Source organism: Pogoniulus pusillus, chromosome 4, assembly GCF_015220805.1.
Source record: "Pogoniulus pusillus isolate bPogPus1 chromosome 4, bPogPus1.pri, whole genome shotgun sequence".
Lineage (NCBI taxonomy): Eukaryota > Metazoa > Chordata > Aves > Piciformes > Lybiidae > Pogoniulus > Pogoniulus pusillus.
In genome coordinates, this window is record NC_087267.1 from 23,814,276 (window position 1) to 23,839,395 (window position 25,120).

The window sequence follows — 25,120 nt, forward strand, 5'->3', positions numbered from 1 at the left end:
TCATCTATGTAGATATTTAGTAATTAATCCTCCTAATTTTTCCACTCTGAAACTCTTCAGCTTTATTTGGAACTGCCTAGTGCTGAGACTAGAAGTTAAGAGCAAGGGATTTGGAGATAGCTCTCCAGACTTGGCAACATGAGTATGATTCCAGTCCTACAACCTGGAAACCCACTACTCTGGAAAGAGGAAGTGCTTGTCTTCCACTATGAGCATGATGCAGTGCACAAGGGTGGGAAGCAAAAAAAACCATCATGAACCCCAAAGACACACACTTCCAAGCAAAAAAAAAAAGCTACTGATGAAGCATTTGAATGATATACACATCACATAACAGAACAAACAGCCCAACAAAAAAAGAAAAAATTACTACGATTAAATTTTTTACTAATCATTTGTTGCTCAAAATATGCTAGACAACTGAACCTGAGCTTTAACACTGTATCAGATCCAGAGATATAATTTCTTTGTAAAAGACTGATGATTCCACTGATGCTGTTTTTGAGAAAAAGTTTCTTGTCAAAAAATCCCACTTGCATTGGGTCTATTTCCTCATATTTTGTAAATATTTATTTTAACATTGATAAATCACAGTAAACAAGTTTGGATAATATGGCATGCTGATTATACTTTCTTGTATTCTAATAATGTACATCTAGTGTACATGTACCTCCAGTTTATGCACAGGTAATAAAGAAATAGAGAAGTAATTTGAAGTAACTTAGTAAATAATCTCTGTCCTTATGGAAATTAAAACATTTTGAATGTGTTTAAATATAGTAATAAGAGCACTGAACTACAAAAGCTATCTGCAGGCACCTTCCAAAAGGAAGTTAACAAGGTTAGTCATACGGAAGTAAAATGAATTTTTACAAGGATATGAAAAATAAACTTAGATACTAGGACTACAATTATAGCTTATCCTCTGCTATTTCTCAGAACTGCGGACTGAAAAGGAAGATTATCAGAAATGTCTGCAGTAATGGAGATACAAATTAAAGAAGGAAATGAACAATACATTGTACCTTTTATTTACTGGTTCACCAGAACATATTATAAGTATTTTATGGGGAAAAAAACTACGCAAAAAGTATATATACTTAAACCAGCTGAAATAATTTGCTTTGATAATAATTTTAAAAGCCAGCAGGCACAGCAACACCACTTTAGAAGCATTCCTCAGAAGAAGTGTCATAGTATGCGAAAATTCTAGTAGAGCAAAAAAATGTGTACTTTGGAATACTTTCTACATATTTAAGACATGATCAGGTAACATCACTAAAGGTACTGAGGTGAAAAAAAAACAAAACCAAATGACCAAAAACTGTGTAAAATTCTAAGACTTCAAATCATGGAGAAACTATCATTGCCTATAGTAAATATTTCCTGGTGTTATTTACTCTACAATAAATATTTGGGTTTAATTTCAAATCCATCAAAAATCTAAAGTTAGTTGCATGCCTTACAGAAGTTTTCAAGGGATGTCAGAAGCAATAATGCTGGTATTTCTGAAAAGAATGTCGGTTTCTCTTTGTCAAAAAGAAACTCGTTTACCTAACAAATTTTACCTGCTTTCACTCTTCAGAGTAAAAATTTGAAAATAGGGTTGCAGTGCCACAGACATGCTTTTTAATATTTTTTTTAGAAGAAAAAATCTCCAATCTAACTTCGGCCAAGTTTATGTATTTGGACCCCATTTACTCAGAAGACGCTAAGAGTCTGCCAGTAAAGTTCTGGCAAAGCTTAATATTCACTTAATGTTTCCTGTATCTAAGCTCCAGACTTTATCTTCTCATCCTTATCAAGCTGACAGCTACTGTCCAGAGCTGTCTAGGAATAAGAAATGAACAGATTCTTCTGCATCTCTGTCTCAGTGTCTTCCATATCGCACCAAGTAGAGGGAAAAAGAAGGAATCAGCTTTCACAGGACAAATTGGATTAAACTGAAGGAGGGAGTACACAGAGACAAGGAAATTGCCAGCAAAGTGCAGAAGCAAGACTGCTGCTAAAAATAATGGCAGACTGGGTAATGTAGTGGAATAAATGCTATGTTAAATATTACTAGTTTAAGGAGAGCAGAAGGAGAAAACCAGGACAGAAATACTAACAAAAAAAGGGAGTGTGACTGATCCTTCTATGTTTTTACGAAGTCATGTTCCATATGGTTGATATTCTGATTCCCATTCCTATGTGGACAAACAGCTTAGCAATTCACTAGCTAAACATATCTGTGAACTGACGGACCTACAGAGGTGTATAGGATTAACACTCCAAATAAATTGTCTTGGGTTCTAATCCAAATTCCCAGAGACTCTAATAAATTTGATAAACCCAGTAACAATTTGTAGAGTGCCCTCCCCTCTTCCCCCTTCTTTTCAAAAGGAAGGGATTAGATTTAGGGAGAGAGAGAGGTAAACACACCCGAATAAATCAATCTCACTAGATGTGGAAGTTAAAAAGTTTAACAATAACTTAGAAAGGTATTGGAGGTAGGTAAGTTTACAAAGGATAGGGAAGGGGAAAAATAGCAAAACACAAAAAGTATAAATACAACCCGAGTTCTGTGATGGTGGCTTTGTCTGCCTCGTGTCTGCCACGTGGTATGTTGGTATGCAGGTAGTGGAGAGAGACGCTGAGAGTGAGGTAGAGGGAGCAGCAGAGAGAGAGAGAGGGACACGAAGTGCCCCTCATTTTATAGGACAGGGAAGTGGTGGGGAGTGGGCTAACCATCACCTGGTGGTGTGACCCACCTCTGGGGAGGGGTCAAGACCCCCAGGGTCAGGTTCAGGGTTACTACCCCTGGAGTGTTAACCCTATACAAGAGGGAATCGCCATCTATATCACAGCTATAAAGTATTTTTGCTCAAAGAAGCAATACATTTATGTCCTAAATCTAAATTAAAATTTGAATCGGGTGAATATGCAACTGACAGCATGCAAGGAATTTATTTTTTCTTGCTATTTTTCTCCATTTTCTTATTCTTAAGATCTAAGATGCTGCATCTAATCACAAAGATAAAACACCAGAATTATAAATGAGATCTATTCCAAAGTTAGTAGACTGCAGTTACTGCTGTCTGTGTAAACATGGTTCATTTCATTTATATGGTGATAACCTATTCTATTACCCTATTTTTCCTCTTTTTGTGCATGAGTTAAAAAGTGCATCAATGATGAACTTCTGCTGTCTAGCCAAGAATTTCTCATCTTTAATAGCCCCACTTCATTTGTTACAACTGGAGCCTACGTTCATAAGAATTTAAAGCACAAAAGAGAGGAGAATAGTATTAACATAATTGTGACAAAAAGCTAGAGAATCAAAATTTTGTAATTGCTCAGCAGGAAGTCATATAAATAAAGTTTATGAGAGATCACTCCCTTGGTCTTCATTCTCCAAGCGTTCCACATGAGTTACGTCGGTAATTCTGCAGGGAAAAGACCCACCAAAACAGTTCCTAGACAGTGGTTGTATCAGACAGCTAGAGTAGGGTGAACAAGATGAATACCTAAATAAGAATGTGCTTCAATTTCTCTAATACTCAAACACTAAAATGGAAATGAAATACCAATTCACTTCAATGGGAGTGAGGAAATAATTCTTGTTTGTGAATTACTTGAAGGTAATAAGGAATACTACAGAAAAGCCAATGAGGAAATTAAGACTTCTATTGTCATAGCAGGGTTTGAATACAAGAATAACTGAATACACATCCAAACTCCCAAATCAATCAAGGATAAAATATTAGAGATTTAGTCAGTACCAGCAGGTTAACCCTACCCTTTCTCCCACAGTGTAAATGTTAAGCATTAATTCTAAAATATTAAGAGCATTTGTAGTTCCAAGAAAACTCTACTTAAAATAACTCCTTCCTTGCCATGATGGTGCTAGTTAGACAATTTGATCACAGGCTTAGCATTTATGTTGGGAGGTGGAAGATTCCACCCCTCCTAATCTCTGCAGAGCACTGACTGTGGTTGAAAGCCTGAAAACAATACTGAAAATAATTGCGGACTGTAACTCATGAACAATCATCATAAGAAGTCAGAAATGTACTTCCAGGAAATTCAGAAATGTAATTAAAACAGGATAGTCTTTCAGGTCTTTTACTGACACTTAGCATTTTCATTCTCTGCAACAAATATATAGCAAATAAAATCATTCTCTACCCAAAGTAATTCCAACAAAATCCTCTCTATTAAGTTACTATCTCTGAAACATGGGACTTGCTGACACCTGTGTCTGCTTACTAAAAGGAAAAGTTATTCATTACCAGCTGAGAGTGTTTGCTGTAAGTATCAACTTCTTTGAAGTCTCTCAGAAGCATATCTGGGAAAGAGAAAAGTGAATACAAGCTGGAAGGACTATATTTATCTGTCCTCACTGGTACACACAGTTCTGACACAGCATGGCCTCTGACACTCTGGATTGCTTTCGTTCGGCAAGCTACAAGAAGGTGACTAAGACCTAAGAACAAAAGAAGACAGTGAAGGAGAAAGTGCAGACAATGTAATTAGAACTCTAATTAGTCCATTTCTTTTTTTCAACTGAGAACTGTGCTGCACAGAAATCACAAATACTGCGATATTCGTTGTAAGCGAAAGAAAAGGTCGCCCTCTTCTCAGTTCACTCCTAGCAGTGGGCACCAGGCTTCTAAGAAGTCAGGTTTTTACCTGCTCAGATCAGATACGAAAACTTACAAAGTAACTGTTAGTCTGGAGGAGCCAGACTAACATCACCATCCAGAAAAAGACAATTTCATGACTCCAGATAATTCTTCCTTAGAGAGTAATTAACCAAAATATCATTGTATGAGAAGACATGAGTTGTGAGCAGTTAGAAGTCAGGACTGTAAACCACAAAAAAAAGCTCATCTGAGTGAAAAAAAAAGGCATACACGGGGAGGGAATTAAACAATTCTGTCCTTAAATACTGAAATATCGTCTCAGCAGAATAATGAAATAACAATAGACAAGTATTTTATAGTGATCTCCTCAAAAATTTGGTGACAAATCAGGAGAATGATGAGGCTCCTTGCATATGCTATATCAACAGGTTTCCTTAATATGTTTATACTAAAGAGTGGAACTGAGACACCATTATGCTTGGGTAACAGAGTGTGCTAGTTTGAAGCAAGCTGGAATGTTTTGGTAGAAGAACTAGATAATGGGCAGTGAAATGAAAACAATTGATGTCAACTTCTCTCACAGTTACGCTGAGAACTCTGGGAAGAAGAAAGACTTTTTCTCCATTTTGTTTCTCACTCTTGCTTTTGCCTTAGACCTGGTCACATCTCATTAACCCTGCTCCCACTAACCTTGCTCCCTAACCTCTTGGCTGCACCTCTCTTCTTCCTGAGAACTGGGGTAAGGTTGAGAGGGACCGGGGGGAGGTGTTGGGGTGGTTTGAGAGCCCCTCCTGGGGAATCAGGTTTCTGGGAGGGGAGTTGTGCTTTTGTATTGTTTATCCTTTGTATATTTCTGTATATAATTGTATATAACTGTATATATTGTAAATAGCTGCTTGTAAATTCTGCTAGCTGTAAATAAATTGCTTCATCTATATTCCCAGGGTCCGTCTGAGTTAGCTGGGGCAAATACAAAAGTGTGGGAGGGGCGGGGTAACCCCCAAACCATCACATTTTTAATTGGCTTTCCCAACGTGGGGCTAGAGATTTTTGAGTGACTGGAAATTAGCTCTGGGAATTAAGATGAAGCTAATCAAGCAGCTATTGTATTTGGTTGGTGCATTGCTCTGGTCTGGTTTTGTTTTCTTGGCATTTAGTTGGTTAAAAGGTCAAATTGTTGCTTATTTCATTGATCTGGCTTATAATAAGGCTAAAGCTAAGGTTTCAGATATGTTCTGGAGCTGGGGTGATTTTATTCTTGGTTATGCTGGTTTTAATATCTCTGAGAATATTAGCAAGGATATTACAGGAGCTCTTGTGAATAATGTGACAATCAATGGAAATTCTGCTTTAAATATGGCTCTAATGAGAGTTATTCAGCCTAAGACAGGAATCCCAACTGTTTGCATAGGTACATGCTCGTGTAAAACTGTTTTTCTTCTCACAGTTTTTAATATTTGCCTCATGATTTTAATATTCATATTAATTTTGGCATTATTGGTGAAAAATTCAAAACCAGCTTCTGTAAGAACTAGGAAAAATTCTGTGTCTCAGAAGCAGTCTCTTTCACAGCAAAACAAGGGAACACAGTTATCAGCTTCCCCCTTGCCAGCCTCTGCCCCTCCTTCTCCAAGTGCTGGGAACACGGCCAATGTTCCCGCCACTAACATAAACAATGATAAGGATAACATAAATAACGGGCAGAGTTTGACAGGAGCCCCAGGAGCACAGGCAGGTACCCAAAATCAGAATGTTCCTAGCAACAATCAAAACACGACAGGATTGGCAGGAATCCCAGGAGGACAGGCAAATAATCCCACTAATGCTAATACTACTGCTAATGCTGGTAACGCTAGCCCAGTCAGTCCAAATCCTAATGACACCAGCTCAGCCAATTCGAACCCCCAGCCAGCAGACCAGAACCAAAATCCTCCTGTTAAAAGCAAGGCAGATTTGAACTCACAAGCTCCAGGTCAGACCCCTAAGGATACAAATGCTCCAAGTCAGACCTCCAATAATTCAAATGCTCCAGGTCAGACCCCTAAGGATTCAAACCCTCCAAGTCAGACTCCTAAAGATTCAAATCCTCCAGCAGACACATCCAAGTCTGTTGCTGCTCAGGCCCTTCTGGCACCTGCTAAGGCAAAAGCTAAGACAAAGAGTGGTTCGCAGGAGGATGTAAGACAGGGGACCTCTGGTGATCAGCAGCAAGAGGAGGAAGAGGAGATAGTTAGTCTGCGAGACCTTGTAGATGTGCTGAGACAACAATACTCAAGTGAGAGGAGTGCTGTGAGGTTAGCTGCCAGGAGAGAGGATGGTTCCAATGAGTTCAGGAATGCTATGAGGAAGATTGTGTTAGGCCCAGCACCACCAGAACAACAGGAGGAGGAGAAGGAAGATGACATCCAAGGCTCCAAGGATCCACTCAGAGAGGTCAGGGAAGTTAGGAAGGAATACACAAGGGAATCAGGTGAGCCAATCTTAAGCTGGTTAGTGAGATGCCGTGGCATTGGTGCTAATGCCCTGCAGGTAGGAGACAAGTCTGCCAAGCAGCTGGGACCACTCACTAAGGAGAGTGGAGTGGACAAACACCTAGCAAGTCCTCTTGGTAGGGTTAGCTTATGGACACGCCTTTTGTTGGCTGTGGCTATGAGATATCCTTCCCGAGATGATCTGCCATGGGCTGCCAAGAAGTGGAACACTGTTGAGCAGGGAATTAAGCTTCTGAAGGAGTTTGCTGTGAAGGAAGTGCTTTATGGAGATCATGGCACTCATGAGCCTGACGATATTCCTTTGGGAACAGGTCTCATGAAGAAGCTTATTAAGCTTGCTCCTTCATCCTATGCTAACATCTTGGCCAGTAAATTTCTAGCAAGGAGTGATAATGGAAGATCTTTCACTGTTGGTGAATTCACTGATCAGCTCAGGCAGATTGAGGACAGCTTGTCACATTCTGGCCTAGTCTCTGCCATACAAACTATGACCACAGAGATTAAGGATACCATGAAAGAACTGAAGGAGGATCTCAAAAACATTACTAATCTGGTAAAGGATACCATTCCTGCATCATCAGAATTGGTGCATGTTTCTGCAGTCCGGAACAGACGCCCACCTCCTGCAAGGCAATTCCAGCCCAGGAGGAGACAAATTCCACCTAGACAGCAGCAATCACGTGCGTCACTGCGGATACTTCTGCGTGACACATACGGGGAGAACATGAACAAATGGGATGGTAAACCTACTTCAGCTCTTTCAAAGAGAGTCAGGGATCTGCAGAGTGGCAGAAACAGAGGCAATAAAGCCAGGAAAGTAGCTGTCACTTCTTCAGCTCCCGAGAGCAATTGCAATTGTTCCAACAGTTGCAATTCCTCTCACAACACCACCAATCACTGTGTACACCCCACATGCCATGTTCAGCATTAGGGGTGCCCTGCCTCCAGCCAGGAGGAGGAAAGGGATAGTGGAGAGAACCGAATCTATTGGAATGTATTCATTAGGTGGCCTGGCAGTTCAAGAGTTCGGAAATACAGGGCTTTAGTTGACACAGGTGCTCAGTGTACTTTATTGCCATCAAATTGCAAAGGGACAGAGTCCATTTCTATCTTTGGAATCACTGGTGGATCTCAAGAGTTAACTAAGGTACAGGCTGAGATCAGTTTAACTTGTAAAGAGTGGAAGACACATACTATTGTAACTGGTCCTGATGCGCCTTGCATTCTGGGAATTGACTTTTTGAGACAAGGTTGTTTCAAAGATCCTAAGGGTCATAAATGGGCTTTTGGAATAGCATCTGTAGAGATTGAGGATGATAAATTGAAATTGTCTGTTAGACCTGAACTTTCTGATGAATCTGCAGTTGTGGGACATCATGACATAGAGGACCTGAAAGTGCCAATTGCAACTCAAACTGTTCATCATAGGTAGTACAGAACTAACTGTGACTCTTTGTTGCCCATTCATCAGCTGATTCGTCAACTGGAGAGTCACGCTGTCATCGAGAAAGCTCATTCACCTTTCAACAGTCCCATCTGGCCTGTGCGTAAACCTACGGGTGACTGGAGACTGACAGTTGACTTCCGTGCCCTCAACGAGGTGACGCCACCCATGAGTGCAGCTGTGCCGGACATGCTGGAACTCCAGTACGAGCTGGAATCGAAGGAGGCTAAGTTTTATGCAGCCACAGACATTGCTAATGCTTTCTTCTCTATTCCCATAGCAAAGGAGTGCAGGCCTCAGTTTGCATTCACCTGGAGAGGAATCCAGTATCAGTTCAACCGTTTGCCTCAGGGGTGGAAACACAGCTCAACCATCTGTCATTCAGTCATCCACAATGCACTGGAGAAAGGTAAAGCTCCAGAGCACACTCAGTACATCGACGACATCATTGTGTGGGGCCAAACTGCTGAGGAAGTCTTCGAGAAAGGTAACAAAATCATTGACATTCTTTCGCAAGCAGGTTTTGCCATTAAGAGAGACAAGGTCAAAAGACCTGCCAGAGAAATTCAGTTTCTGGGAGTGCGGTGGCAGGATGGTCGCCGTTACATTCCTCAGGATGTGATCAACAAAGTCTCTACCATGGCTGTTCCCACCAGTAAGAAGGACACACTTTCTTTCCTTGGTGTGGTGGGATTTTGGAGACTACACATTCCTGGTTTTAGTCAGATTGTCAAACCTCTGCATGATGTGACCCATAAGAGAAACAATTTCGAGTGGGGACCTGAACAACAAGCAGCCTTTGATCAGATCAAACGAGAAATAGTCCATGCAGTGGGCTTAGGACCTGTGAGATCTGGTCCAGACATTAAAAACATTCTGTACACGGCTGCCAGTGACAATGGTCCAACTTGGAGTCTTTGGCAGAGAGCTCCAAATGAGACACGTGGTCGTCCACTTGGTTTCTGGGGACGTTGTTACAGAGGTTCAGAGACAAATTACACTGCAACTGAGAAAGAGATTCTAGCAGCCTATGAGGGAGTGAAAGCAGCTTCTGAAGTGATCGGAACTGAGTCACAATTGCTTTTAGCTCCTAGACTGCCAGTTCTTAACTGGATGTTCAAGGGCAAAGGTTCATCACCACATCATGCCACAGATGCAACCTGGTCTAAATGGATGGCTTTGACAACCCAGCGAGCACGAATGGGTAATCTTGACCGACCTGGTCTGGTGGAGGTGATCACCAACTGGCCAGAAGGCACAGACTGTCCCAAACCTCCAGAGGAGAAAATAACTCGTGCTGAGGAAGCTCCTCCCTATGGTGATCTCTCTGATCAGGAAAAGAACTATGCTTTGTTCACAGATGGTTCCTGTCATCTTGTTGGGAACAAGCGAATATGGAAGTCAGCGGTTTGGAGTCCAACCAGGAGAGTTACCAAAACGAAAGATGGAGAAGGAGAATCCAGTCAGTTCGCTGAGGTAAAAGCTGTTCAACTTGCTCTTGATGTGGCTGAACGTGAGAATTGGCCTATCCTTTACCTCTACACCGACTCGTGGATGGTAGCCAATGCTCTATGGGGTTGGCTAAAGGACTGGAAGAAGAATGGTTGGCAGAGGAAAGGAAAGCCTATTTGGTGTGCTGATCTATGGCAGGACATTGATGCACGGCTGGAGAGAACTCCAGTGAAGGTGCGGCACGTAGATGCACACATGCCTAAGAGCAGAGCTACTGAGGAACATCAACATAATCAGAAGGCAGACCAAGCTGCTAAGATTGCTCAAGTTGATACCAACTCTGAACTTGACATTGACCTTGATAGGAAACACCGAGGTGAGCTGTTCTTAGCTCGGTGGGCCCATGATTCGTCTGGACATCAAGGCAGAGATGGAACATACCAATGGGCTCGTGATAGGTCAATTGACTTGTCCATGGATGCTATCACCCAAGTCATCTATGACTGTGACATTTGTGCTGCTATTAAGCAGGCTAAGCGAATCAAGCCCTTATGGTATGGTGAGAGATGGTCAAAGTACAAGTATGGTGAAGCCTGGCAGATTGACTACATCACTTTACCTCGATCACGTTCTGGCAAGCAGTATGTGCTGACGATGGTAGAAGCCAGCACTGGATGGTTGGAAACCTATCCAGTTCCACATGCTACTGCACGTAACACCATTCTTGGTTTGGAGAGACAGATCTTGTGGAGACATGGAACTCCAGAGAGAATCGAGTCAGACAATGGTACTCATTTCAAGAACAATCTAGTGAAAAACTGGGCCAAAGAGCATGGTATTGAATGGATCTATCACATACCCTACTATGCACCAGCTTCAGGGAAGATTGAGCGCTACAACGGTTTGCTGAAAACCACCCTAAAAGCCATGGGGGGTGGAACTCTAAAAATCTGGGACAAACATTTAGCAGAAGCCACCTGGTTGGTAAATAGTAGAGGTTCAGTAAACAGAGCAGGACCTGCACAATCAGATTTGGTCCAAACAGTAGACGGTGATAAAGTTCCTGTTGTACGTGAAAAGAATCTGTTAGGGAAAACTGTTTGGGTATTTTCTCCTTCGGGCGAAGGGAAACCTGTCCGAGGGGTGGTTTCTGCTGAAGGTCCTGGTCACACCTACTGGGTAATGCAGGAGAATGGTGAAATCCAGTGTGTGCCACAGAGAAATCTAACTTTAGCTGAGAGAGTTTAAATTCAAGCTGTTAGGAGTTTTCTGTTCCAGGTAACATCGGCGCCCAACACTGAGAGAATCTACGATAGAATCTACAGCACGTGAGCACGAACCCAACGTCACCTGGGAGTCCCTGTTCTGAGCTTTTGAATCACCTACATCTGATTGAAGTGTGAACTGAACTTGTATATATTGTTTTAGTGTAAATATTGGTTTAGATTAGATTGGATAATTCTCAGTGATACTCTGAGCGAAGTAGACAAGGGGTGGATTGTGCTAGTTTGAAGCAAGCTAGAATGTTTTGGTAGAAGAACTAGATAATGGGCAGTGAAATGAAAACAATTGATGTCAACTTCTCTCACAGTTACGCTGAGAACTCTGGGAAGAAGAAAGACTTTTTCTCCATTTTGTTTCTCACTCTTGCTTTTGCCTTAGACCTGGTCACATCTCATTAACCCTGCTCCCACTAACCTTGCTCCCTAACCTCTTGGCTGCACCTCTCTTCTTCCTGAGAACTGGGGTAAGGTTGAGAGGGACCGGGGGGAGGTGTTGGGGTGGTTTGAGAGCCCCTCCTGGGGAATCAGGTTTCTGGGAGGGGAGTTGTGCTTTTGTATTGTTTATCCTTTGTATATTTCTGTATATAATTGTATATAACTGTATATATTGTAAATAGCTGCTTGTAAATTCTGCTAGCTGTAAATAAATTGCTTCATCTATATTCCCAGGGTCCGTCTGAGTTAGCTGGGGCAAATACAAAAGTGTGGGAGGGGCGGGGTAACCCCCAAACCATCACACAGAGGGCGTACATGTACATTCCTTGACAGTGGTCTTTTTTTGTTTTAATCTGTATCTCCCACATCTTAAAAAAAAATCCACTATTAACCTATCACACACACTCAATTTTTCAATTCTTTTAATCAAGCTCCATTCTACTTTAGTCTTTTCCACACATTCATTATTAAATATGTATTTTGATTGTAGAAGAAATAAATATATTCCTACCACCACTGACTTTCAGAAATTAGTATCTCTGTAACATTCACTCTGCTGGATTCAGTGGGTATTTAAAATTTAACATTAGACCTTCCCAGCTGAAGTCAAATCAGTGAACTTCCAATAATAACAACACATCGCAGTTATCAACTGGCAACACAAGCTTCAAAATCTAAATTCCACTCTAATCACATACAAAGATGACCGTAAGGAAGCTTTGTACTAACCCAGGAGAGGCTAGATGATTTCTTCCTCAGTTGCAAATATTTGTAATATACATGAATGTCCTGGAGTCCTGTATACCCCTAAATTCCTCTCCCTCTGTGGCTTGAATAGGAGAAGAAAAGCCGCCTGGTTCCCAACGCCAGCTTGCCCTGCAGGCCTAAAGGGGGAGAGCGAAGGGTCCTTCAGGCCCGAGGAGTGTCCATGCAGTGCCCACGCTGGAATTGGGCTGGGGTTGGCTGTGCCCTTCGCGCCTAAGGAAGTGGTAACTCTGCTCTTTGTCTAGAGAGGGTATAAATATGGGGCACTTCCTGCCTTTGGGGTCCCCACCTTCGATTCGTTCTTGCCTGCCTGAGACTTCTCCCCCTCCCCTCACCTGGCCTGGATACAGAAAGAGCTCCAAAGGACTGCAACAGTCATTAAGGTCCTTTGTGCAAAGCTTAACGACTCTTAACGACCCTCCTGCAGCTGCTGAAATAGAATGAGAGGGACAGGCTGCAGGAAGAAGTCAGCCTGACCGTGAGTTATTTTGGCTCAGCTTTATTATTAAGTAAGAAAAACGCTATAATTTAATAGCCAAAAGCCTTTTCCAACTTCTGACTTCCAAAATAGTCAGATTATCTACGTCATCCTGTAGATCTTCTCAAAGCAACTGAATCTGGTAATTAAAACTAAATTAATTTCTGTATATAGTTTTTGGGAGCGGGCTTTTAGGAAAATAAAATAACTCTATTTTTGTATAAAATTCCTGACTCGGCCACATTAATTCCCTGCCTCCACAACAATGAATAGCTGAAGACTGGTTCTGGATCTTTCCAAGTTATTTGTTAATTATTTCACGGTACATATCTCAATTACTGGATAAATCCCACTACTTTATACATTTATATCCATGGGCTTTTTTTACTTTGCTCTCCTGCTACAGCACACTAAAATGTACATGCTAAATAATACTGAAAATATCTTTTTTGTCATTCTTTTGTACAATCCTAAATTTCCCAGAGTTCTCAAGGGTGTTGAAATACTTAAATCATCTTTTTAAAACTCCCCTCTTTCAGGACATTTGCACATTTCTGTTCTAATTATTTTAAAGAAAAATAAAAGCTAGAATTAAGTGTGGTTACCTTGCAAATTAATATGTAACATGGACCATCATGTCTTTGGTACTACTTTGCACCTAAGACTAGGTACAGTCTAGCATTACAAGACTTCTATTTGGTCTCTCTAGTGCGCGGTTCTCACCTTTCATACATAGCTGCAGCAGGCATATGAAATACATCCAGCAGAAGCAGTATCAAAGCTACAAACACTATTTCCTTCATGACCTTTAATAGAGGTAAATATGAGGTACAGAAAGAAAACAAAGCAGCAGATAGAGCATATTGCACACTGGCATCCTGAGATGGATTATCTCTGCTTGAGTAATTCTCCAGCTGATCTAAACTGCCTCATAACAGAAGTAATCCCTCATTGCTGTTAGATCAAAGAGGAATAAATTGTACACTTATGTCACTTAAATTCTGTTCATCTGGAAGTATTATGACAACTAGACAACTAGCTTAACAAATACTCATGAAAAAATAATGCTCTACTGGAATTGTCAAAACCACATCTTTTTCAAAGAGAGATAGCAACTGTTTGGAAATTTGGTAGTTTCTTTCCAGCTTTGTTTCATACCATAGCAATACCTATTTTACATATCAACTGTTTTATCCAACGTCGCCAACATGTTAATTTCACTACATGAAGAATTAAATTATTCCTACAGTCCTCTCACTGTAAAAAAAGAGCAAGCACATAAACCTCCCACATCCTAGCACATACCTTTATTCTATGAAATCGAACAATATCTCCAACTTTGTAGATTTTTGGTAGGCAATCCACATTTCCACTAAAAAGAGTGCACGTTAACTTCGCATTTGATGGGTCCACAAGTGTTACAACTGAGCAATAATCTGTAAAATATAAAAGTATGTGAATGACTAATAGGCATTATAAAATTATTACTACACAGATATTAAACTTGGGTTGACTAACCATATGGCCAACTTTCTTCTGCAATGATCTGTGTAGTTCTTCAAAAGTTAATTTAATTACAGTAGTGTAACAACTGAAGTGCAGTTTATCTTGCTAATAATTAAATGAGTGATTAAGCACAGGTCTGTGAGCAAGGAACATGCAAAACTTTTTCTTCTGTCTGTGACAGGCATGCTATTTTTCCAGGTTTCAATTACTTCCTCTATAAAATGAGGAGCGTATGCACAGTCTTAGGCTATCTGGTTCTAAGATTTTTTTTTTTTTTTGCACTACCTTCTGAAGAGGTAGTAAGTTTTGCATATTCAAAAAGCATATTAAAGCATAAATTACCTTTCTCTCCAACAAAATATATAAGATATCTATGGTAAGATTTAATTGCATAGCAGTAGATAGAAAGTATATTAAGAATTTAAAATGTATCCTTTTGAAGTTAAATTTTACTAATAATTCTCTTCCATTAAGGATGTAAAAAGTAAACTCATAACAAGATACAAATATGACAGGGAAAAGCAGCCCATAATAGAGTAATATTTGCAGATGATATAAATGAAATCTTTGTGTTTCCACTTCAGCTTACAGAAGCATGTGTGCTCAGATATCTTACAAACATGAAATAGTGTACACTCGCTCTTTCACAGCATGTTATGTGGCTAACCAGCCTCAGAACTTTTTAGATACCTAGTTGTGATGGTTTAGGCTGTTACCCGCCCCCCCCCCCCACACACTTTTGAATTTGCCCCAGCTAACTCAGATGGGCTCCGGGAATATAAATGAAGCTATTTATTTACAGCAGCACAATATACAAGCAGTTATTTACAATATATACAGTTATATACAGAAATATACAAAGGAAAAGTAATACAGAAGCACAACTTCCCTCCCAGAAACCTGAGTCCCCAGGAGGGGTTCTCAACCTCCCCAACACCTCCCCCTGCCCCTCTCAACCTTACCCCAAATCCTGAGAAAGAATAGAGGTGCAGCCAAGAGGTTAAGAAGGAAGGTTACTGGCAGCGAGGTTAATGAGATGTTGCTCAGTGTGAAGACAAAAGCAGAGTGAGAACAAAATGGAGAATGTTATCTAATGTTTACTTCTTGTTCCCACAGTTCTCAGTGTGACTGTGAGAGAAGGAGACACAACCATGTTTTCCTTTTGCAGCCAATTATCTAGTTCTTTTCACCAAAACATTCTAGCCTGCTTCAAACTAGCACACTACTATCAATCTGTCTACACGTTTAGAACCTCAAACATCCACATATGTTGTCCTTGTTGCTTTTAATCCAGAAGGCAGAGTGCTTATTACACCAGAATTTATTAAAACACACAATAAGTTACAACAAAAGTTACAACTTCCAGATGATTAAATGCAATGACATAACCTGGTATCTTTACCTTGATGAAACCCTCATAGATTTACATACAAAAGATTTTAGCTTTTATAAAGAGATATAGCAAGATCCTCAACAACAAACATAACTGTTAGGCATTAACAGTATTCCATGATTTAAAATTTAAAATTTCTGAAGTCTGACTCTTGCAATGATGATCTCTCCTTCGGTTTTCCATTTGAACATACCACTCCTATTACTACTGTGATGGTTTGGGTGTTCCCTGCCCCCCCCACACTTTGGAAATCACCCACACTAGACTCAGACAGATCTGGAAATTGAATGCAGCTTATTATTTACAGCTTAGCTCAATATACAAGCAGATATTTACAGTGTATATAGCTATATACAGAAATAGACAAGGTAAAAGGTAATACAGAAACACAACAGCCCTCCCAGAAACCTGAGTCCCCAGGAGGGGCTCCCAACCGCCCCTTCACCTTCCCCCTATCCCTCTCAACCTTACCCTAGTCCCAAGGAAGAATGGAGGTTCGGCCAGGGGGTTAGGAAGGAAAGTGGATTAGTCAGAGAAACGGAGGGCGAGGTTAGAGAGAGATGCAGCTCGGAGCTCCCCAGCAGGAGTAGTGCCTTATCTATGTTTTGATTCTTGTTTTTATACACCTCAGCAAGCCTATGAGGGAAGTAGACACCACTATTGTTTTCCTTTCACAGCCTGTAATCTAGTCCTTCTCACCAAAACATTCTAGCTAGCTTCAAAGTAGCACAAATACCAGTATAAGAGTGGTGAAATTTTTAAAATAAAATTAATTGGCAATTTTCCGCCTTGGTATTACACTGGTTCACTATTTTTCTTAGCATTTTTATGTACTCTGAAAAGACTGAATACATCCAAACAGTTTGCAGTGTTCACAGTGCTTTCAGACTGAAATCATGAATGAAAATTATTCTGCTATTACCCATACTGACTAAAACACTATAAACCACTAGATCTCAACTACCCAAAATGCTTGGCAACTCTCCAGTTTTGTAATGCTGTCTACTTTAACTCATGTTTTTTGCTTTCCCAATCATATTTTAAGAAGATAAGTCTTAATTGTAATTCTGGTCTACATATGAAATGCAGACATACTGTCCAGAAAAAAGGCATAGTTCCTCTATATACAAAAATCCATTTACCTCTGCTGTAATCTTACGGTAGTGGACTCTTGTTCCGATTGAAAGTGCTTTGCCAGTTTTTATGCAGCATTTTGATAATAGCCAACAACAGAATCTCAACACTTGGAAAAGAAAGTAATTGCAACTCTTAGAAACACACTTGCATGAAGAGTCTCTTGAGGTACTAAGTATGAGAACACTGTTTAAAGAATTCTGCATCATGAAGAATGTGACATGCAAAGACACCATCATAATTCAGCAGTAAAGAAGCAAAATTTACAAATTCACTATGAAAAAATTCATTTATGAATTCTATTGCTCATATTCAAACAAACTAAAGAATCTGGCCATATAAAACTAAGTTCTGAAACAACTGACCAGAAGTTTCTTGTTTGACAGTGTGAGTTTTCTTAATTTCTGTAATGGTAAAATTAAACACTGGAAGGCTCTAAATGAAGTTCAAGCAACTGTAGTTTTAAATGTGAAATTTCAACTCTCAAAAATAAACCCCCAAACAAAAAAAAGCAAAAATTCCAAACAAATAAAAAAAAATTCAACTTCTCTTAGTTGTAACTCTACAGAGCAGTTAGTGATAATGACGCTAAAGCAGTGTTTACATGTCTGGGAACTGAACAAAGGTGTCATAGTGCTAAAATCAAAGTCAGTAAGATCTGCATTGTGCATTTTATGACAAACACATAAATAACAGAATCCAAAGAGAGATTGTTATATTTATTTGGGTATGAATTCTAGAGGTTTACTCAACAGGTCAGCTGCAAAGTGTTAAGAGCAAAAATGAGTAATTAAGAAGAAATAACCATATGGTGCACAGATTTGCAATCCTCTGAGGACACAGGATAACATGTTAAAGTGTGTTGATTTAATCCAATATGAGAATTAAGAGTGAAGTAACAAAAACTTTTCACATTAAAATCATGGTCATTCTTTGACCTTGTGATTATATGACCTAGTCAGCTTCATATATGTGTAGCTGCTTATTTAGAGGGTGGGAGGGAAGTCAACATCCCTCCATTTTCTGGGCAATTAGCATACTCAAAAGACTAATAGTTGTTCTACTCAAATCAGCATAAAATATTATATCTGTTTTATATGTCTCTGAGATTTTGGATATCCATTCTTAACTATCACCTCAAAACATCACTTCTACAATAAATCTAATTAGAGCTCTTCAAGCATAGACTTCTAAAAGAGACAAATTGTCATCTATATAAAGGCTCAAAGTAAAAAGCCACCTGTCTTTGCTTCTCCAGCTGGAATGTGAAAGTTGATTTCTGCTTTTCATATCCGCATTACAGTTAAGTGACTGAATTCACTTTTCTGCACAAATAATATGTCAGACTCTAAACAGAATTGTGAATTTAGATGACATCTAAGTATCTCCACATAACTGCACATTATAGTAGAGCATTTTTTACTTTCATTGACTCTGTAAAAGCATTTTTTTCTGACTAATATTATACAGAAATCCAAACTACCCTTAATTATTTTGAAGAGATATTTCCACTCAGGTTTAACAGTATGTGAGGAACCATTGACAGCAATTTGGAACCATGTGAGGAAGCAATGGACAGCAATCTGTAAGGATACTTGTTACACCTAAGAATATTTGTTTATGAAAACAACAAGGAGAGAGAAATGATGTTTGGTTTAAATGGAAGCACACAGTGAGGCATGTCTACATGCTTCTTTTATCCTTTCAGGATAGTTCTTTAAAAATACAATTACTTTAACTTGTTACTTAGTTTATTCCATCCCATAAAACAAAACAGACAAACATTTAGTGAAGGAGTTTTTTAGAGAAGAAATTTATGCAACAAAAATGAATTAATTGTTACTGCAAGGACTATTTTAAAAGCAATAAAACCCCAAGTCAAGATCAGCAGAAGTTTACATTAACTACAGGAAGAGCAGTGATGTACAAGCTTCAAGGTCCTGACTTTGAATAGGTTGAAATATGAATCTTTTGTAGCCTTGCAACAGTCTTTGCAAACCTAAAGTTCCCCCTCCCTAGAAATGACAATTTAACCTTTCTTCAGGTTATAGCTTTCTTTTCCCCCCAGTTTTTTCACTCTTTTACAGACTGTTAAGTCAGTGGTTAGCATGCTCAGAAAGTCAGCATCTCTCCAGAGTGTAAAAATATATTTTAAATAAATACAACAAAACCCCTAAAACCCACAGCTTCACTTATGAATATTTCAGTCATCATAAGAAAGTCAGAAATGTTACAAAAGTTTTCCAGATTTTTAGTTACTGATATTATCAAAAGGCATTTAGCACTTGGTAATTAAACATATATTTCAGTTATGACATTAGCAGCTCCTAACAACTGCATTTGTATACATTTCCAAGGTACAAAGCATGGATCTGATTATGAATCCTCCTTTAGACAATCCCGTAGGTATTCCTGACTGACATTTAAGTGGGTTTCCCAGAATCAGTAACTTCCCACAGAAAATAGATAAAAAGTTTTCCAACAATTTTGTTGACTATCAGGGACTCTAATTAGAGGCTGCCTTCTGTTTCTTGTAATTCATACACACAAAGAAATATTATTATAGCAAATTATTCTCCCAAACATTAATACTGCGTTCAAGAATTACTGAGGCCATTCAATACCTAAGTGTCTTTATACTAAAAGCAAGCAGTTGAACCAACTAGCTGTTCAACAAAACACAGCAACAAAAATAATATAAATACACAAATTATCTTATTTGTATGTACATATATATGTGTACACAGAAACTGCAGAAGTCTCCAGAAAACCTGTGAAGAATCAGCAAAGATGTTTTCCTAATTCCAGCTTGTTATTTCTATCTAACATGTATGTCAAGAGACATACTTTCACTAACTACCAGAATCATCTTGCTAAACAGAAGCTTTTATGCCATCATTTGTAAATTGTAGATCGAAGTAACTGTCTTGAGATTTCTTTGTATTAACTATTTAGTAAGCTGTTTATTGTTTTTTATTTCCTTTTATAAGTTTTTTAAATGTTTCTTTATCTTCAATATTAGATTATACAAAACAGCAATTATCTTTAAAAGAAACACAAACCACCATGAACAGATGGGAACATAACATTATTTCTCACCATCAGCTTGAGAACTGAAATCATTATATTTACCTCTACAACAAGGGGTTTTTTTTTTCCTGTTTTGCAAAATTTAAACATATCCTCATGTGCTAAGATAATAACGCGTCAGGTTTGGCAGGCATCCCAGGAGTACGTCTCAAAGTCAGAATGTTCCTAGTAACACCAACCCAGCCAGTTCGAATTCTCCACAGCCCCAGCCACCAGCAGACCAGAATCCTGTTACCTCTAAGGAAGATCTGAATTCACAGACCTCAGGCCAGACCCCCAATGATTCAAACCCTCCGGTAGACACGTCAAAGTCTGTTGCTGTGCAGGCCTTTTTGGAACCTGCTAAGGCGAAAGCCAAGACACAGCTTTTGACAAAGTGTGATTCAAATGAGGATGTAAGAGAGGGGACCTATGGTGATCAGCAAGAGGAAGAGGAGGCATTTAGTCTGCGAGACCTAGCGAACATGCTGAGATCCCAGTACTCATAAATGAGAAGAGTGCTGTGAGGTTGGCTGCCAAGAAAGAGGATGGTTCCAATGAGTTTAAGAGTGCTATGAGGAAGGTTCTGTTTCTAGGCCAGGGACAACCAGATCAAAAAGAGGAAGAGGAAGACGATGACATCCAGGACTCCCAACAATCCTCTCAGAGAGGTCAGGGAAGTTAGAAAGGAATATTCAAGGGAATCAGGTGAACCAGTCCTAAGCTGACTAGTGAGATGCCGTAGCATTGGTGCTAATGCCCTGCAGGTAGGAGACAAGTCTGCCAAGCAGCTAGGGCCACTCACCAAGGAGAGTGGAGTGGACAAATACCTAGCAAGTCCTCTTGGTAAGGTTAGCTTGTGGACACGCCTGCTATTGGCTGTGGCTATGAGATATCCCTCCCGAGACGACCTGCCATGGGCTGCCAAGAAGTGGAACACCATTGAGCAGGGAATTAAGCTTCTGAAGGAGTTTGCTGTGAAGGAAGTGCTTTATGGAGATCATGGCACACATGAGCCTGATGACATTCCTCTTGGAACAGGTCAACTCTCGTCAACTGGAGAGTCAGGCTGTCATCGAGAAAGCTCATTCACCTTTCAACAGTCCCATCTGGCCTGTGCATAAACTGAATGGCGATTGGAGGCTCACAGTTGATTTTTGTGCCCTCAACAAGGTGACTCCACCCATGAGCGCAGCTGTGCCGGACATGCTGGAACTCCAGTACGAGCTGGAATCAAAGGAGGCTAAATGGTATGCAACCATAGACATTGCTAATGCTTTCTTCTCTATTCCCATAGCAAAGGAGTGCAGGCCTCAGTTTGCATTTACCTGGAGAAGAATCCAGTACCAGTTCAACTGTTTGCCTCAGGGCTGGAAACACAGCTCAACAATCTGTCACTCTGTCATCCACAATGCACTGGAGAAAGGTAAAGCTCCAGAGCACATCCAATTCATTGATGACATCATGTGAGGGGCCAAACTGCTGAGGAAGTCTTCGAGAAAGGCAACAAAATCATTGACATTCTGTTGCAAGCAGGTTTTGCCATTAAGAGAGACAAGGTCAAAGGACCTGCCAAGGAAATTCAGTTTCTGGGAGTGCGGTGGCAGGATGGTCACCGTCACATTCCATAGGATGTGATCAACAAAGTCTCCACCATGGCAGTTCCCACCCATAAGAAGGATACACTCTATTTCTTAGGTGTGGTGGGATTTTGGAGACTACACATTCCTGGTTACAGTCAGATTGTCAAACTTCTGCATGATGTGACTTGTAAGAGAAACAATTTTGAACAGAGACTTGAATAACAAGCAGCCTTTGATCAGATCAAGCGAGAAATAGTCCATGCAGTGGGCTTGGGACCTTTGCGACCTGTTCCGGGCATTAAGAACATTCTGTACACAGCTGCCAGTGACAATGGTCCAACTTGGAGCCTTTGGCAAAGAGCTCCAAATGAGACATGCGGTCGGCCACTCGGTTTCTGGGGACATAGTTACAGAGGTTCAGAGGCAAATTACACCTCAACAGAGAAAGAGATACTAGCAGCCTATGAAGGAGCGAAAGCAGCTTCTGAAGTGACTGGAACTGAGTCACAATTGCTTCTAGCTCCTAGACTGCCAGTTCTAAACTGGATGTTCAAAGCCAAAGGTTCATCACAACATCATGCCACAGATGCAACCTGGTCTAAATGGATGGCTTTGACAACCCAACGAGCACGAATGGGTAATCTTGACCGAACTGGTCTGGTGGAGGTGATCACCGACCAGAAGGCACAGACTGTTCCAAACCTCCAGAGGAGAAAATAACTCGTGCTGAGGAAGCTCCTCCCTATGGTGATCTCTCTGATCAGGAAAAGAACAAGGAAAAGAACTATGCTTTGTTCACAGATGGTTCCTGTCGTCTTGCTGGGAATAAGCGAAAATGGAAGTCATCAGTTTGGAGTCCGACCAGGAGAGTTACCAAAGCGAGAGATGGAGAAGGAGAATCCGTCAGTTCGCTGAGGTAAAAGCTGTCAAACTTGCTCTTTATGTGGCTGAATGTGAGAATTGGCCTATCCTTTCCCTCTACACCAACTCATGGATGGTAGCCAATGCTCTATGGGGTTGGCTAAAGGACTGGAAGAAGCATGGTTGGCAGAGGAAAGGAAAGCCTATTTGGTGTGCTGACCTATGGCAGGAGAGAATTCCAGTGAAGGTGCGGCACGTAGAAGCACACATGCCTAAGAACAGAGCTACTGAGGAACACATAAACAATCACCAGGCAGACCAAGCTGCTAAGATTGCTCAAGTTGATACCAACTCTAACCTTGACATCGACCTTGATAGGAAACACCGAGGTGAACTGTTCTTAGCTTGGTGGGCCCATGACTCATCTGGACATCAAGGCAGAGATGCAACATACCGATAGGCATGCAACAGGTGAATTGACTTGTCCATGGACGCTATCACCCAAGTCATCCATGACTGTGACATCTGTGATGCTATTAAGCAGGCTAAGCGAATCAAGCCCTTATGGTATGGTGAGAGATGGTCAAAGTACAAGTATGGTGAAGCCTGGCAGATTGACTACATCACTTTACCTCGATCTCATTCTGGCAAGCAGTATGTGCTGACGATGGTAGAGGCCAGCACCGGATGGTTGGAAACCTATCCAGTTCCACATGCTACTGCACCTAACACCATTCTTGGTTTGGAGAGACAGATCTTGTGGAGACATGGAACTCCAGAAAGAATTGAGTCAGACAACGGTACTCAATTCAAGAACAATCTTGTGAAAAACTGGGCCAAAGAGCATGGTATTGAATGGATCTACCACATACCCTACTATGCACCAGCTTCAGGGAAGATTGAGCGCTACAACGGTTTGCTGAAAACCACCCTCAAAGCCATGGGGGGTGGAACTCTAAAAAACTGGGACAAACATTTAGCAGAAGCCACCTGGTTGGTAAATAGTAGAGGTTCAGTAAACAGAGCATGACCTGCACAATCAGATTTGGTCCAAACAGTAGACGGTGATAAAGTTCCTGTTGTACGTGAGAAGAATCCGTTAGGGAAAACTGTTTGGGTATTTTCTGCTTCGGGTGAAGGGAAACCTGTCTGAGGGGTGGTTTCTGCTGAAGGTCCTGGTCATCTCACTAGCCAGCTCACCTGATTCCCTTGAGTGTTCCTTCCTAACTTCCCTGACCTCTCTGAGTGGATCCTTGGAACCCTGGATGTCATCTTCCACCTCCTCTTCCACCTGTTGATCTGGTGGTACCGGGCCTAACAGAACCTTCCTCATAGCACTCTTAAACTCATTGGAACCATCCTCTCTCTTTGCAGCTCACCTCACAGCGCTCCTCTCACTTGAGTATTGATGTCTCAGCACATCTACAAGGTCTCGCAGGCTAACTATCTCCTCCTCCTCTTCTCCTTGCTGCTGATCACCAGAGGTCCCCTCTCTTACATCCTCCTGCGAACCACTCTTTGTCTTGGCTTTTGCCTTAGCAGGTGCCAGAAAGGCCTGAACAGCAACAGACTTGGGATGTGCCTGCTGGAGGATTTGAATCATTAGGGGTATTACCTGGAGCATTTGAATCATTAGGGGTCTGACCTGGAGCTTGTGAGTTCAAATCTGCCTTGCTTTTAACAGGAGGATTTTGGTTCTGGTCTGCTGGCTGGGGGTTTGAATTGGCTGAGCTGGTGTCATCAGGATTTGGACTGACTGTGCTAGCGTTACCAGCATTAGTGGGATTGTTTGCCTGTCCTCCTGGGGTTCCTGCCAATCCTGTCGTGTTTTGATTGTTGCTAGGAACATTCTGATTTTGGGTACCTGCCTGTGCTCCTGGGGCTCCTGTCAAACTCTGCCCGTTGTTTTTGTTATCCTTATCATTGTTTATGTTAGTGGCGGGAACATTGGCCGTGTTCCCAGCACTTGGAGAAGGAGGGGCAGAGGCTGGCAAGGGGGAAGCTGATAACTGTGTTCCCTTGTTTTGCTGTGAAAGAGACTGCTTCTGAGACACAGAATTTTTCCTAGTTCTTACAGAAGCTGGTTTTGAATTTTTCACCAATAATGCCAAAATTAATATGAATATTAAAATCATGAGGCAAATATTAAAAACTGTGAGTAGCAAAACAGTTTTACACAAGCATGTGCCTAAACAAACAGTTGGAATTCCTGTCTTAGGCTGAATAACTCTCATTAGAGCCGTATTTAAAGCAGAATTTCCATTGATTGTCATATTATTGACCAGAGCTCCTGTAATATCCTTGGTAATATTCTCAGAGATATTAAAACCAGCATAACCAAGAATAAAATCACCGCAGCTCCAGAACATGTTTGAAAGCTTAACTTTAGCCTTCTTAAAAACTACATGAAGCAAGAAATAACCAATTTGATCTTTGATCCAATTGTACACAAAAAACCAGAAAACAGGCCACACAAAAATCCCCACCAAGTACAATAGCTGCTTGATTAGCTTCATCTTAATTCCCAGAGCTAATTTCCAATCACTGAAATATATCTAGCCCCACTTTGGGAAAGCCAATTAAAAATGTGGTGGTTTGGG

General features: G+C 40.7%; 1 protein-coding gene across 8 annotated transcripts in view; it reads right to left on the reverse strand.

The window, feature by feature from the left end:
• The window catches only part of POT1 (protection of telomeres 1), a 102,659-nt gene that overhangs the window by 49,918 nt on the left and 27,621 nt on the right, over positions 1 to 25,120 (reverse strand). For all 8 annotated transcript variants that reach the window (XM_064142371.1, XM_064142370.1, XM_064142374.1 and 5 more), the window contains one exon: positions 14,280 to 14,410. In XM_064142371.1, the coding sequence (XP_063998441.1) occupies positions 14,280 to 14,410 (131 nt within the window). The remainder of the gene's footprint in view (positions 1 to 14,279; positions 14,411 to 25,120) is intronic.